Genomic DNA, 16542 nt, shown 5'->3' on the forward strand with positions numbered 1-16542 from the left:
ATTATTAGTCCACTACACATTTGATGTTCATGAACCAGACAGGAGGTATAAAACAATGGGGGAGATTTATCAAAACCGGTGTAAAGTAGAACTGGCTTAGCTGCCCATATCAACCAATCAGATTCCTCATTTTATTTTCCAAAGGAGCTCTAAAAAATGAAAGGTTAAAGCTGATTGGTTGCTAAGGGCAGCTAAGCCAGTTTTCCTTCCACCAATTTTGATAAATTTGCCCTAAAATCTGACTAGATTTTCTAGGGGTTACCAACACACAGAACGTTAACCTGAAGGCACATCTCTCACCTATCTGAAGGCAGCATGCTATGGCAGCAGAAGGAACTGAGCAGATTGATATACAGTTCTGTAGGAAAATATTTCAAGAGTTTTTCTGAGATTTAAAGAAGTTGTCTCATTTCAGCAAATGGCATTTATCATGTAGAGAAAGTTAATACAAGGCACTTACTAATGTATTGTGATATTGCTTCCTGTGCTGGCTGGATTCATTTTTCCATCACATTAAACACTGTTAATTTCCTGGGTTATGGCCACTGTTGTAATCCAGCACCAGTGCCCGTGCTGGCACACACTATAGCAGAAAGTACCAGCTTCTCTGTTGGCTGGGACCGTTGGAGCACACATAGGCACGCATGCGCAGCAGCTCCTGTGCCAGCCACCTCATTTCTGGGCTGAAGCGATGACCGTAACCCCTGGATATGAGCAATATCGATGGAAAAAGGAATCAAGCCAGCAAAGGAAGCAATATGGACAATCACAATACATTAGTAAGTGCCTTGTATTAACTTTCTCTACATGACAAATGGCATTTGCGGAAGTGAACACCCAACACAATGATGCGGCCTCTTCAAACATCTGATTGGCAGTGGTGCTGGGAGTTGGCTCTCGACCAGTTTGCTATTGATGAGGACAGGTCATCAATATTTATGTACTGGAAAACTCACTTAATATAACATGAAATGTATTCATTGAAATCCCTCTTATTCAGGTTTTAGGGGTCCGGTAGGTGGTCTCATTTAGTGACTGACAGCCTCCCTCGTATGAGTGTACAGTACATACAAAGATAGCTGTCAATCACTGATTAGGACTATCCACTATAAAACTAATGGTGCAATCCCTTTGATACATAACGCCTACAAATACTTAAAAATGGCTTCAGATTACAATATTTTATTCCTGGGCCATTGTAAATTAAAACCACACTCAGCATGCAGTTCCACAGACAGTTCAGATCTGCAGCTTGTGTGATTGACTGGAAGATCTAACCAATCAGCATTGGCATTTCAGTGGAAAAATATTGAAGTGTATGCACTAATTGGCTGCCTAGTAGCGCCTCTCTATAGTACAGTGCGGTACTACTTGTTCTTGCTGGTATTTTTTAGACCAGTATTGTGTACTGGTAGCAGTAATAAATCCAGTGCATTTTACTACCTTTCACGCCCCCTTTGCCTAGATACTCAATCATTAGTCTAAATTGTAGTACAGGGAGACGAGGAAAGGAAAAAATCAGCGGCACTAACGTAGGTACACCTGAGGTACAAAATCCGTGTCGGATCCAGTGACTGCAGCCGTATATGAAGACCTTACAAGTGGTGGTGCTCAGCGTGGTAAGTGGTGTGAACAATGGATAAGTAGAAAGAGACGCGGCACTCACCAGAAGGTCGTAGTTGATTGCTTTTATTATCCGGCCTGAAGAAGCGCTACCTTTGCGCGAAACGGCCGTCGCCGCCGATGCACACAGTGGCCATCCCGCTCCCCTGCCTGCGCAGTATGCCTCTCCTTTTGCAATAAAAGCAATCAACTACGACCTTCTGGTGAGTGCCGCGTCTCTTTCTACTTATCCATTAGTCTAAATTGATTTGCACAAAAAATGCCATTAGCATTGGGTTTCTTGCTTAACAACAATAGTAAATCTGCTCCAATGAGTTCATGTTCTGAACTGTTAACCTACGTGTCTGTCTGTACAGGTACAGGGCAGTTGCATCATGGAGCCGGGTTCAAGGCAGTGGGATCCCTCTTATCACAGCGATGGAAATTATCTCCATCTGGGTTCTTTCATTTGTGCTTGCAATCCCTGAGGCTATTGGATTCGTCATGATACCATTTGAATACCGAGGAGAACAGTTTCAAACATGCATGTTCAATGCGACATCGCCATTTATGGAGGTATGTGTGTACAGTATATGATGTTCTTCTTTACATGCATTCTAACTGGTCCTGTTCTACGTGATTTACCAATTGTCATGTTTGAAGGCAATGCCATGTGTGAAGATGGCACCATGTGCAAAGTATGGGCCTGAATATATGGGGCTGTCGGCGGTTTTCATATTCAGTGATGGCCAGTTCGCAGTGTTCGCCAGCGAACACATGCGGGCTGCCATCTTGACTCACAAGTCCGGCGATGCACAGGTAAGCCCTTACCTGTGCCTGTGCAGGGAGCCGGTCTTAAACAAATGCGGTCACCGAGAGCAGGCAGTTCCGAGAACAGCCCGATGAAGGCCCCCGGCGGCTGTTCTCGGAACTGCCTGCTCCCGGTGACCGCATTTGATTTCAGACCGGCTCGCGGCACAGGCACAGGTAAGGACTTACTTGTGCATCGCCGGACGGGTGAGTCAAGATGGCAGCTCGCATGTGTTCGTTGGCGAACACTGCGAACTGACCATCACTGTTCATATTTTACCATAAAGGCAAAGCATACTTTTGTAATACAGCATGTGATGCTGCATGCTGTGCCATACCATGTGTGTTTTCTCTTACAGATTTGCACATGATCCTAACAAAAAACGTCCAGCATGGGCCCATAGCAAGCTACGGATCCTGTCTTTGTAGTGGCTGTTCTTCTATAGATAATGTGGGATTGGTGACATGGGGGTTTACACATGGGGTTTACATACAGAATGCAGGGTTTGTGATCTCACCAGTCCTGATCAGAAATGCAAAGGTAAGCTTTGGATTTCTCTAGATAATCCATTGGCTAATCTTTTGGATCTTGCTGGAGGGCAGAGATCTAGTTCCTTCGAGATCCTGTAAAACGTACATTATTATAAAATGTACAGTGTAAAGCAGGGATGCTCCAGCTGTTACAAAAGTACAACTCCCAGCATGCCCTAATAGCTGTAGGCTGTCTAGGCATACTGGGAGTTGTAGTTTTGCAACAGCTGGAAGGCCACAGGTTGAGCATCCCTGGTGTACAGGGAACTAAAGTATATTTTAAAAAGGTGCAGTATTCCACAGTGAATCAGCGCTGTGTAATAAGGAATAATAAGAGACAACTTGAGAAGGTGACAGATACTCACTTACCAGGGCACATTGCACATCTTCTGATATGTACAGTACTCCTGCTGTAGGGAAAATTGCTAGATTCGGTAAACCGTACATATGCAAGGGCCATTTTCAGAGTGCAACTTGGGTCTGTCTCTGTATCACAGTATTTCAATGTAACTAACGATAAAGTGTGATCTGAGCTTGGGCGGTGGGAACGTGAAACAAGAGATATTCCCAGAGAAAATTATAATTATTTTTTTTTAATAATACTGCATGTTTAATATACTGACAGAATGACATATCCATACAATAGATTGATGCACTGTATACTGTAAATGTAAGGCACTTCCTTGAAGGGTTCCAGCAATCTTCCACTACCTGCATCAATCTAGCTAACAATGTAACTAGAACAATGGTCTTTCAAGATCTACTAAAAATAAATCTTAAGGAGCTTAATCAGGGGAAACACTTCACACATTGTGAATGACAATAGTACTCATTTGTAATGATTTCTTGGGAACATTAAAGGCAGTTTATACTCCTTTTCTAATGTTTAATAGCATGAAAGGTCAAAGCGGTAACTCAACAAAGGTAACTTTGAAATTTTTATAAGCCTTATTCTTATGTTTACTACACTGCAACTCCCATTGTAAATGAAGATTCACAATTTATGATACTTTGTTTTATGTACAGGGAATGTCTCTTAGAGGAGATTCCACACTGCAAATAAAGGTGCACAACATATAGCAATGTTAGATAGATAGATAGATAGATAGATAGATAGATAGATAGATAGATAGATAGATAGATAGATGATAGATATGAGAGAGATATACAGTATATGATGAATAGATAGACAGACTGATTGATAGATAGATAGATAGATAGATAGATAGATAGATAGATAGATAGATAGATAGATAGATAAATAGATAGATAGAAGAAAAAGAGCTGTGTTCACTGAACTTGGATGTGCCGCAACCCTTTTATTTTTTCTAATTGGTAGATGGTTGTTCACATCTTTACCGCTGGCACTGACACTGACAGTGCTGCCCTGATTTGGGAATATAGACAGACAGATAGTAGATTAATAGGTAGGTAGATAGATAGACTCACTTATCACACATCCATACATCACAGTTATCTCTTGTGAAAACGGACTGCAAAACACTGAAAAAGCCATACGGTCGTGTGCATCAGCCCAAAGTGTAAGCCTACGGTGTCTACTATGTAAAATACTAAAAGAATTAGATTAGAAGTAGAAGGAATAATAATGTGTATTGACCATCCTGGCTGCATGGCATGGTGGTAGTGAAAAGATCTAAGATGCCATGATGATCAAAATATTTAGCACCAATAGCATTTGCTAGTAAAAAGAAGGTAAAATCTAATATATATATAAATTGTTAGATACCAAGGTCTGCCTTATGAAACAAAGAGGAAAGGCAAACATTTCAAAGACAGTGGTCAAGGAGTAGTGTGACCGTGTCAGAATGACAGAAATACATATAACTCTACATATAGCTTCATTTATGGTCAAGCGTTTCACTAGTTTAGCCTCATATGCTTGAAGGGTCATATTGGTAGTTGATCATGTTCAGTGGAATACTGCAGTAGAACAGTGCTTATCTCTCCTTGAAATCGGCATGCTAGGCCTCCAGGAGTATCGTGGTGCACAAGGAAGCCTGCTTTAAATGTACTCTTCCTGTTGAAAATTGTTAACATCTGGACCTGTGGGGAAAACAAAAGCACTTTTATTCTTCTCAGTGGAGTCCTGATGTAAGATGAGAGGGACGCCCCGTTCAGTACCCATATTTAATCAGTCACAGGCTCTCCACAGAGTTGTATTCCTTCAGTTAGGAAGGCAGGGAAATAAAACACATTACTCCTCATATTACATGTGACATTTACAATTCATATTAGCCTAAGCGTTTTCACTTTTTATTTTCTTTACTGACTACATTTTATGTGTGTATATAACTAGAATTTGTTTCATTAAAACAATTAATAAATGAATAGTGAAGTTGACATAGATTGATGACAGTATAGGAAGCACTTGCTGCCTTCCTGTGGTATCCAACCATCATTTTGCTGCCAAGTCCGTCAGATCAGCCTCATTATAACTACAGAATAAGATAAATCTTTCCTGAATAAAGTAAGCGTGCAGTCTTTGACCTGATTCATATATGAGCTAATAATGTTAAGGTTTGGTTGTCTTTGATGATAACCAGGGGTGCACCACCAATGAGGCCAGGTGAGGCGATCTCCTCAGGCAGCACCAGGTGGGGCAAGAGGGGGGCAGCGGAAGGGCCATGGGCAATAAGCGCTTTCATTGTGGCAAGGGGGTTAGGTTAAGAAACTGGCATTGGGGGGGGGGGGGCATTTTAGTTTTCGCCTCAGGCAACAGAAAGGCTAGGTGCACCCCTGATGATAATTGTAAGAAAATAAGCCATGCACAACAGCAAGCAAAATATGTATTTTCATTTCAAGATTCTAGAATTTGAGAACACTAAATTTCTAGCATGGTGGCTCGGTGTCCTTCCAGCACTGAGGCATGGGTTCACATCTGATTGTGGGCAACATTTGCTTGGATTTGGTATATTCTGCATGTGTTTGCATGGGTTCCCCTTCAGGAGCAATTACTCAGCCTAACATTTCCATAACCATGGGCCAGATGAGTGCCAAATATATTTAAGTTTTATACCTTTATATAACAGTTTTTCATTGTATTAAAAAGCAGTCAAAACATGTTTAATAAATGAGAACTTTACTATAAGCATGTATACTTTTTAAAAGTCAGTGGGTGATGTAACACAGTATATGTATTCGCAGTATATGAACTGCTTTACTGGACCTCTGCAGCTAGATATTCACTCATTCTCAATAAAGTGTGCATTTAGCTTATTAGGAAAGCATAAGCCCAGCTCAGTAGGTTGGCTGTCAGTATCAGTTACAGTACATTATTGGGAGCGTGTGTTCTTCATAGATTACAACCTTTATAGATTGCAAGCTTTTGCGAGCAGGGCCCTCATTCCTTTTGTTCTAATTATGTACTTGTCTGTTGCTATGTTATTTATGGCTGTTTGCACATGAACCCATGAATTGTAAAGCACTGCGGAATATGTTGGCGCTATGTAAATAAAGATGATTATTATATTACTTTTCGGAGGTAATGTTAACAATGTAAACCTTATTTCATGTTTTTCTAGTTTTACAAGCATGCAAAGGATTGGTGGCTGTTTGGCTTTTACTTCTGTGTACCCCTGGCATGTACCGGAATATTTTATACCCTAATGACGTGTGAGATGCTGCACCAAAGAAAAGGAAGTCTGAGGATTGCCCTTAGTGAGCATCTTAAGCAGGTAAAAGGTTGTTGCATTAATCATATTGTATGAGAGGTGATTTTCTGTAGGCACACTATGTATGAAGACAGCAAAAACATATCAATGCAAAATGTACAGTCAAAATCTGCTGTAGCTTCTTTCCTAGATCTAGGTTGTCTCAAAAGAATATTGAACAGACCACTGTCGCAGTAAAAATAACGGGAATGTGGACAGTAACTATAGAGGGGAGATTACCGATATGCCAAGAGGGAGGGGGGACTATCCCTAAGGAAACCCTGGTCTATCCTCAGCCCAGGGACAACTCCTCAAGGTGGAGTCTCCCTGTCCCCGTGCCTGTCCTAATTTACCCTAGGTAGCCCTGTGTGGTCGGACCTATTACCGGTTCACCCCAACGCATTTCCCCCGAAGTGGGTTCATCAGGGGGTATGTAAGGGTAAAATGCGGTCCAAAAACACAAGATAATTAAAGATATACACTGATACCAAACAACGATACCAAAAAATTCCACTAGGCATAGTAAAACAAGGGAAAAAATACATCCTACCACATGTAGTTCACCATAAACAGACGGCAGGAGATACTACATGGATGGATCCCTTGCTAGTCCTGATGCCCAGGGAGTGCACTCTTTTTATATATATTAGAAATAAAAGTATCATTTTTTAAGGGTCCTCTTTTCTTTAGTGAGTGATATTTTTTCGGGACACCACGTCATGTTTTCTATATCACTATATACTCTCCTTTTTTTGTTTAAAAATTATTGTTTGCCGAGGCAGATCGTTGTGGACAGCATAGGGACAAGCGATGGAATAACATTTGCTCCTCCCCATGCTGTGGAGTAGATCGCTGCATGTAATAGCAGCTGTCTCCTCTGCTAGCGAGCAGGCGATTTCCGGGAAGGACTGCTACCTTCATGAAAGTCGACTGCAGAATCGGGCTGTCTAATACAGCCTTAGCAGTATCATAATTGGAGATACTACTGCACTAATACAATAGATAGCACATGGTAGCAGGCTGTATATTAAAAGTCTTTGAAGGACGACAGGTCTCATCATCAATATAACAATACGGATCCCAAACAAAAAATATACAAACGAAAATGACCCGCCCGACTAGTAATTTATATATAAATACACCGACAATACACAGACAATAATCCTGATAAAATTACTACTTTTATTAATTTAAACAACTGATAAAAATGATTAAAAACACCCATAAAACCAACATGGACAATGTATCTTGCAGAGTTTAAAGGGAACATGTCATCAACTTTATGCTGACCTCACTGAGGGCAACATAAAATAGTGACAGAAATGCAGATTTCAGCGGTGTGTCACTCATGAGCTAAAAGTAAGTGGTTGCTGAGAACCAGCATCACAGTCATTGCAGCACAGGCCTGGAAAAGAGTCAAATCTACCTGAGAAGAGTCATGGTTATACATAATCTCCTGCTCTCTCGCCCATCTGCTGATAATTGGCAGTTCTCTCCGAGAGAAAGGGAGAAAACTAGGTATTAGACTGTCAGTCATCAGCAGGTGGGCAGGGATAGCAGGATTTCATGAATAACCATGACTCTTCTCAGGTGGCCGTGACTCTTTTCCAGGCCCAGTCTGCAATGACTGATGTTGGTTCTCGGCAACCACTTACTTTTAACTTATAAATGACAGATCGCTGAAATCAACTCACCTGTCTCTACTTTATTCTGCCGTTAGTATGGGCAGCATAAAGTTGATGACAGGTTCCCTTTAAGACACAACAGTGTTAAAGTGGTGACCCCAGAAAGCTGGGCTTGTGGAAGCTATCAAGCTTACTCAAATTGCAGTAAATTGGAGCTAAGTAAACAGCATAGCGGAATAAGCTATACTGCTTCCATAATTCCCAAATTACAGAAACATCCTAGTTTGCTATGCTACACTATTTGCATACCTCCTATTCAGTAAAGTGTAGTTTGCTGAGACAGTTTTGTCTAGATGTTGTTCTGGGCTGGATTTCATGTGGACTGGGGGATAGGTTTGGTAGTGGGATCTGCCAGTTCACACCCTTCCACTACATGTACTGTCTTTTGCCGGAGGTGATCGCAGGTGAGGCCTGCTGCTGTAATCAAGGAGGGATAAAACAACCCTCTGTGTATGACTTGGGAGGGAGAAAGGCTGAGGAAGCCTGAGAGAGAGGGGAGCCTGGGAGGCTCTGTGTGGTCTCAGCCAGGAGGGCTGAGGGACCACGAGGCTTTGAAAAGCCTGAAGTTTGGGGGGGCCTAGCGGCGCCTACGGAAAGAGGGTCGCACAGTCAGAGTCGGGAGGACTTCTGGACCATCTCCCCCCAAGGGTGCTGGTGTGGTCACAGCCTGGAGGCTGCTGGAGCTTATATGGCTGAGGAAGCTGGATCTAATCCCATGTGTGAACGGCGCTCTATAGGTCAGGTAGAGACAACAGGTGTATTAGGTAGAGCCCAGACGGCAGGTGTTTATTTTCAATGTTTATGTGTGTGATGGTGCTGAAGTGCCAAAATAAAGCACCTGTAAAGTCTGTGATTGCGACCCCCTGAGAGAGAGAGAGCGATCCCTTATACCTTATACAATATTGTATACAGTGCCTTGCAAAAGTATTCACCCCCTTGACTTTTTTTGTGTTTTGTTACATTTCAGCTTCAATATTTTGTTAATCTGAATTCTATGTGATGGACCAGAACACAATAGTCTAAATTGGTGAAGTGAAATGAGAAAAATATATAAATAAAACAAATCTTTAGAAATGGAAAACAGAAAATTGGCATGTGCGCATATATTAACCCCCTTTGTTAGGAAGCCCATAAAAAGCTCTGGTACAACCAATTACCTTCAAAAGTCACATAATTAGTGAAATGATGTCGACCTGTGTGCAATATAAGTTTCACATTATTTTTCATTACATATACACACCTTTTTTGAAAGGCCCTAGAGGCTGCAACACCTAAGCAAAAGGCATCACTAACCAAACACTGCCATGAAGACCAAGGAACTCTCCAAACAAGTAAGGGACAATGTTGTTGAGAAGTACAAGTCAGGGTTAGGTTAAAAAAAAATATAAAAATCTTTGATGATCCCCAGGAGCACCATCAAATCTATCATAACCAAATGGAAAGAACATGGCACAACAGCAAACCTGCCAAGAGACAGCTGCCCACCAAACCTCACGGACCGGGCAAGAAGGCCATTAATCCAAGAGGCAGCACAGAGACCTAAGGTAACCCTGGAGGAGCTGTAGAGTTCCACAGCAGAGACTGGAGTATCTGTACATAGGACGACAATAAGCCGTACACTCCAAAGAGTTGGGCTTTATGGCAGAGTGGCCAGAAGAAAGCCATTACTTTCAGCTAAAAACAAAAAGGCATGTTGTGAGTTTGTGAAAAGGCATGTGGGAGACTCCCAAAATGTATGGAGGAAGGTGCTCTGGTCTAATGAGACTAAAATTGAACTTTTCGGCTATCAAAGAAAACGCTGGCGCAAACCCAACACAACACATCACCCAAAGAACACCATCCCACAGTGAGACATGGTGGTGGCAGCATCATGCTGTGGGGATGTTTTTCAGTAGCTGGGACTGGGAAACTGGTCAGAGTTAAGGGAAAGATGGATGGTGCTAAATACAGGGATATACTTGAGCAAAACCTGTACCACTGGGTGTGATTTGAGGCTAGGACGGAGGTTCACCTTCCAGCAGGACAATGACCCCAAACACACTGCTAAAGCAACACTTGAGTGGTTTAAGGGGAAACATGTAAATGTGTTGGAATGGCCTAGTCAAAGCCCAGATCTCAATCCAATAGAAAATCTGTGGTCAGACTTAAAGATTGCTGTTCACAAGTGCACACCATACAACTTGAAGGAGCTGGAGCAGTTTTACAAGGAGGAATGGGCAAAAATCCCAGTGGTAAGATGTGCAAGCTCATAGATACTTATCCAAAGCGACTTGAAGCTGTGATTGCTGCAAAAGGTGGCTCTACAAAGTATTGACTTTAGGGGGTGAATAGTTATGCACATTGACTTTTTCTGTTATTTTGTCCTATTTGTTGTTTGCATCACAATAATCTTCAAAGTTGTGGGCATGTTCTGTAAATGGAATGATGCAAATCCTCAAACAATCCTTGTTAATTCCAGGTTGTGAGGCACCAAAACACGAAAAAATTCAAGGGGGGGGGGGGTGAATACTTTTGCAAGGCACTGTAAATCTATTGTTTGAACATAAACACTATATAACTATATAATATCTTCTTTCTACAGAGACGTGAGGTTGCAAAGACCGTTTTCTGCTTGGTTGTGATATTTGCTCTGTGTTGGTTTCCCATGCATCTGAGTAGAATAATTAAGAAAACTGTATATAATGAAAGGGATTCGGGACGGTGTGAGCTTCTCAGGTAAGACATACTGTACATATTGAATTTCTGCTTTCATCATGGTATTAATAAGATCCTCATGAACAGAAGCTTTTAACACTTTCTCAACAATTAAAAAATAATGTTCACTATAGAATAACTGAAAGACATAGCCAAATTTTGTCCTTTAGCCTTGAAACCACTACAAATCACGTATTTCGGTTTAGTTTCATTAATTTGTCTGTGGCAATAATAGAATGTGGAAATAATGAGTTTATTAATTAATGAAATGCTATAGCTGTTTTTTTTTAGTATTTTTAAAGAGCTTCTGTCAACCGATTTGTACCTATGACACTGGCTGACCTGTTACATGTGCACTTGGCAGCTGAAGGCATCTGTGTTGGTCCCATGTTAATATGTGTCTGCATTTCTGAGAAAAATTAAGTTTTAATATATGCAAATGATCATCTTGGAGCAATGGGGGCGTTGCCTTTACTCCTAGAAGCGTTGCCTTTACTCCTAGAGGCTGTGCTCTCTCTGCGCCTGCTGTGCACTTTGATTGACAGGGACAGGCAGTGTAAGGGCTAATACACACAGCCATAAGTGTTTTAAATTAGAGGGGCAAAGGTTTAAAAGTAATATCAGGAAGTATTACTTTACTGAGAGAGTAGTGGATGCATGGAATAGCCTTCCTGCAGAAGTGGTAGCTGCAAATACAGTGAAGGAGTTTAAGCATACATGGGATAGGCATAAGGCCATCCTTCATATAAGATAGGGCCAGGGGCTATCCATAGTATCCAGTATATTGGGCAGACTAGATGGGCCAAATGGTTCTTATCTGCCGACACATTCTATGTTTCTATGTTTTGCAGTCCGCAATTCACAGATCCACAACACACGGATCTCGGACAAGTGCATGCCATCATTTATTTTTAAACTTCTGTATAAATGTCCTAACATTGTCCTTAAAACGGATAAGAATAGGACATGTTCTATTTTTTTGTTTTTTTGTGGGGCCACGAAACGGACGTGCAGATGCGGACCACACACGGTGTGCAGTCTGCATCTTTTATGGCCCCATTGAAATTAATAGGTCTGCATCCGATCTGCAAAAAACGCGGATCAGATGCGGACAGAAACTACGGCCATGTGCATGAGCCCTAAACATGATCGTGTCTGCCTGGTCCTATCAATCAAAGTGCAGAGGGTGCGACAGTTGCTGAAAGAGTATAAGGCTGGGTTCACACGAGCGTGTCCGGATTAGGTCCGGATGCGTCCCGGTGTGTTGCGGCAGTTTTGACTGCGATTGCGTTCCGATGTTCAGTTTTTATCGCACGGGTGCAATGTTTTTTGCACGCGCGTGATAAAAAACCGACTGTGGTACCCAGACCCGAACTTCTTCACAGAAGTTCAGGTTTGGGTTAGGTGTTGTGTAGATTGTATTATTTTCCCTTATAACATGGTAGGTGATCAATTGAGGGTTAAAAAAAATAAAAAAATTAACTCGCCTCCTCCGCGTAGTTCCCGGTCTCTTCTTTAATGATGAACTACAGGCTAGGACCTGTGGTGACGTCAGATCACATGCTCCAATCACATGGTCCATCACCACGGTGATGAACCATGTGATTGAAGCATGTGATCTGACGTCACCAAAGGTCCTTTAGCCGACAGCTCATCAGAAAAGACTGGGAACTAAGCGATCAAGAGGAGAAGGTGAGTTAATTTGTTTTGTTTTTTTTAACCCCTCCAGCGCTATTTTACTAAGCATTCTGTATTCAGAATGCTATTATTTTCCCTTATAACCATGTTACAGGGGAAAATAATACAGTGAATAGACTGTCACCTAGCAACCATGCGTGAAAATCGCACCGCATCCGCACTTGCTTGCGGATGCTTGCGATTTTCACGCAACCCCATTCACTTCTATGGGGGTTGCGTTGAGTGAAAAACGCAGAATATAGAGCATGCTGCGATTTTTACGCAACACACAAGTGATGCGTGAAAATCACCGCTCATCTGAACAGCCCCATAGAAATGAATGGGTCCGGATTCAATGCGGGTGCAATGCGTTCACCTACCGCATTGCACCCGCGCGGAAATCTCGCCCGTGTGAACGCAGCCTAAGGCTTATTGCACACGACCGTATGGCTTTTTCAGTGTTTTGCGGTCCGTTTTTCACAGATCCGTTGTTCCGTTTTTTGTTTCCGTTGTGTTTCCGTTTCTGTTCCGTTTTTGTTCCGTTTTTCCGTATGGCATATACAGTATACAGTAATTACATAGATAAAATTGGGCTGGGCATAACATTTTCAATAGATGGTTCAGCAAAAAACGGAACAGAAACGGAAGACATACGGATGCATTTCCGTATGTGTTCCGTTTTTTTGCGGACCCATTGACTTGAATGGAGCCACGGAACGTGATTTGCGGGCAATAATAGGACATGTTTTATGTTAAAACGGAACGGAAAAACGGAAATACGGAAACGGAATGCATACGGAGTACATTCCGTTTTTTTTGCGGAACCATTGAAATGAATGGTTCCGTATACGGACCGTATACGGAACGCAAAAAACGGCCAGTAAACGGGAAAAAAAAACGGCCGTGTGCAGGAGGCTTAAGAGTAATGACAACGCCACGTTGCTCCTAGAGGCTCATTTGCATACATTAAAACATCATTTTTCTCAGCAATGCGGTCACATATGGACATGGGACCAACACAGATGTCTTCAGCTGCCAAGTGCACATGCAACAGGTCATCCAGGTACAAATCTGCTAACAGGTGGCCTTTAAAACTTCCATGGAGATGGTCATATTGGTGCCACACACTTCATCCTTGTATTATCTGAATAGACAGTGCAGCAGGGTGTGTGTTTTATAGCTGTTATAATGATTGGGAGTATCTAGAATTATTACGGTCTCTAGGAAGAGTGCATCTCCTACCTACCAGGTAATGACAGGGAGAATAGTGTTAATATACTGACTCCAGCAGTACAAAAGATCTGTCACTTGTCATTAAACCCCACACCATCTAATAATAATTAGATGACTCTGATTATGTTTCTGTTTACACAGTAAATCTGAAAAGTTACAGCAGACAGCCTTTTCATGATACATTCCCTTTAAAATGTTTTGCAGATTACAAACTACTATTTATAAAAAATAAATTAAAAAAAATCCTGTTGAAGCTGTTTTATTGAAACTCTCTTATGGTATAAAGGAAGTAATTTTCAATACTAACATTATATTAAAGGGAATTTGTCACCAGCTACAGCGCACACCAATAAGTCCTCTTAGTCATGTGCTCCCTACTGCCGATTGACAGTTTTTTTTTCCTTCTGCAATCAGTGGCAGGAAGAGCCAGGTGCTGATGAATATGAGGACTCATTGGTATGTGCTGGAGCTGTTCAATACTTTAATACTTTGTTCAAAAGTTTAGCAAAACAGCTGGGGCAATGAAAGTAAGTGACCCAATATTTTGCTAAGATGGTCTGTACCAGTTTGTGTAGACCTTAGTTAGGACACCATAAAACTGGTGATTCCCTTTTAAAGAATTATTTATATATTTCCTGAATGTATTATTTAAAGCTGCTCGAAGCTAAAGTTTCACTTCATTTAATTGAATTTTTGGAACCTTGCTGTGTTTCTGTCTCTAGCTGGAGAAGTCAGGCAGAGATAGGATGTGTCAGAGGATGATGTGGCTCATTCCGGTCTCGGAGTCTTAATTTTGTACTCCTTTGCATGGTTTCCATCAATTCATGTGTCAGATCATAGTGAGATTCTGAGGTCCAGATAATAGTTTTGTAAGTCTGTATATAACATTTATATATTAATGTGTTCACTTCCTTTCATGCCTAGTTTTCTACTCGTTATGGATTTCATCAGTATGAACTTGGCCGCGCTCAACTCATGTATAAATCCAATAGCTCTCTACTTTGTCAGCAAGAAGTTTAAAAATTGTTTTCAGGTAAGAATGTCGGTTCTTCAAACGCTTTTCTGATATATAACTGTTTCCGAGAGTTCAATGCTGTTTTTACTTATGCTGTACAAATCTCTTAGGGGATGGTCTTCGACACAGGGGAAATATACCTACTAACTAAACCAATGTAAACTCAATTAGTAGAACATGCGGACATGGCAATTAAACAAGACAGTCTTAAAGTGGAGACACTGCAAGAAAAGCTGGCAGTTTGTTTGCCGAGGCAACTATATGGTGCTGGAAGTCTCTCCTACAAAGGCTTTACAGGCTTGGAGCTTGTCAGCTTTGCAGGAGAAGATTCCTATGTTGTTTGACTACCACAGCAAACGTAAAAGATGTTCTGTAGGCTGTCTCTCCAGCCATGACTATTAAGCTTCTCATAGGTGATGCAGTGTTAAAGGGGTTGTCTCACTTCAGTAGATGACACTCATCATGTAGACAAAGTTTCTAATGTATTGTTATTGCTCATATTGCCTCCTTTACTGGCTTGATTAATTTTTCCACCACATTGTATACTGCGCGTATCCAAGGGTTAAAGCCAACGCAACGACCACCGCTGCTGGATTACAGGGTGGTCATAACCCCTGTATAGGAACAGTGTATAATGTGATGGAAAAATGAATCAAGCCAGCACAGGAGGCAATATGGATAATCACAATACATTAATAAGTGCCTTGTGTTAACTTTGTATACATGATAAATGCCATTTGCTGAAGTGACAACCCCTTTCTGTATGAGTAGAGGTACAGTGTAAAGGGGTTGTCCAAGTAAGTATTTGATCAGTGGGGGTCTGACCACTGGGGAACCCGCCAGTCACTAGAATGGGGTAGATGTAAATTCTGAATCCAAATCCTCAATTGTAATTGTTTGTGTATTTTCTAGCATAACATTGTTACTTAGATCCTGTTTTCCATGAACCTTCAATGCAGTCACTTATGAGTCTTCTTCTGCTTCTACCATTATGTTTAGGGATTTCGAGTGTAACCTATTAACTATTATGCATATATATTTTCATTCTAGTCATGCCTATGTTGCTGTTGCCAATCAAAGACTCTCACAAGTACGTCTCCTATGAATGTCACCAGTATCCAGTGGAAAAATCATGACCAAAATTACTACATTGCTGACAGGAGCATCCACAAAGACAGCATGAACTAACCACATCCTCCGCCTTCAATGGGAATCATAATCAAAATGAATGGCTTTCTTCAAAGCTAATCTTTTTCTTTTTTTTTTTTTTTTTACAAACCGCAAAGAATTACCGGTATATAAAAAGACAACTAGGAATCTGCCATCCAGTTTGGAAAACTAACTGGAGCACCGTTGAATCAATGCTACAAGAGCATGGTTCTTATTGACTGTAATACAGTCTTCATGTTGTTTTTCTTGGTGATGTTTGCAGGTGGGGACAATGTTGTCCTACAGATGGACCAAAGAAAAATCCGAAAAAGGAATTTTGGCGTCAGATGTTACAGTAACTTCTGCCATGTTACATATATTGAATCCAGAATTGTATTGAATGTTCTATAATCCCGGCAGCGAGTAAGGACTTATGCATATGGCGGCACACTGAGTTCCCTATGGCTCCATACTG

The 16542-nt window shown here is 41.4% G+C and overlaps 1 protein-coding gene across 1 annotated transcript in view; it reads left to right on the forward strand.

Moving 5' to 3' along the window:
• The window catches only part of EDNRA (endothelin receptor type A), a 65984-nt gene extending 49538 nt beyond the window's left edge, over positions 1–16446 (forward strand). Inside the window, exons 4-8 of the mRNA XM_040418522.1 lie at positions 1980–2178; positions 6486–6638; positions 10881–11014; positions 14828–14936; positions 15969–16446. Of these exons, the coding sequence (XP_040274456.1) occupies positions 1980–2178; positions 6486–6638; positions 10881–11014; positions 14828–14936; positions 15969–16106 (733 nt within the window). The 3' untranslated portion in view covers positions 16107–16446. The remainder of the gene's footprint in view (positions 1–1979; positions 2179–6485; positions 6639–10880; positions 11015–14827; positions 14937–15968) is intronic.
• The last annotated feature ends 96 nt before the right edge of the window (positions 16447–16542 follow it).

The sequence above is a fragment of the Bufo bufo genome, chromosome 2, assembly GCF_905171765.1.
Source record: "Bufo bufo chromosome 2, aBufBuf1.1, whole genome shotgun sequence".
Classification (NCBI taxonomy): Eukaryota; Metazoa; Chordata; class Amphibia; order Anura; family Bufonidae; genus Bufo; species Bufo bufo.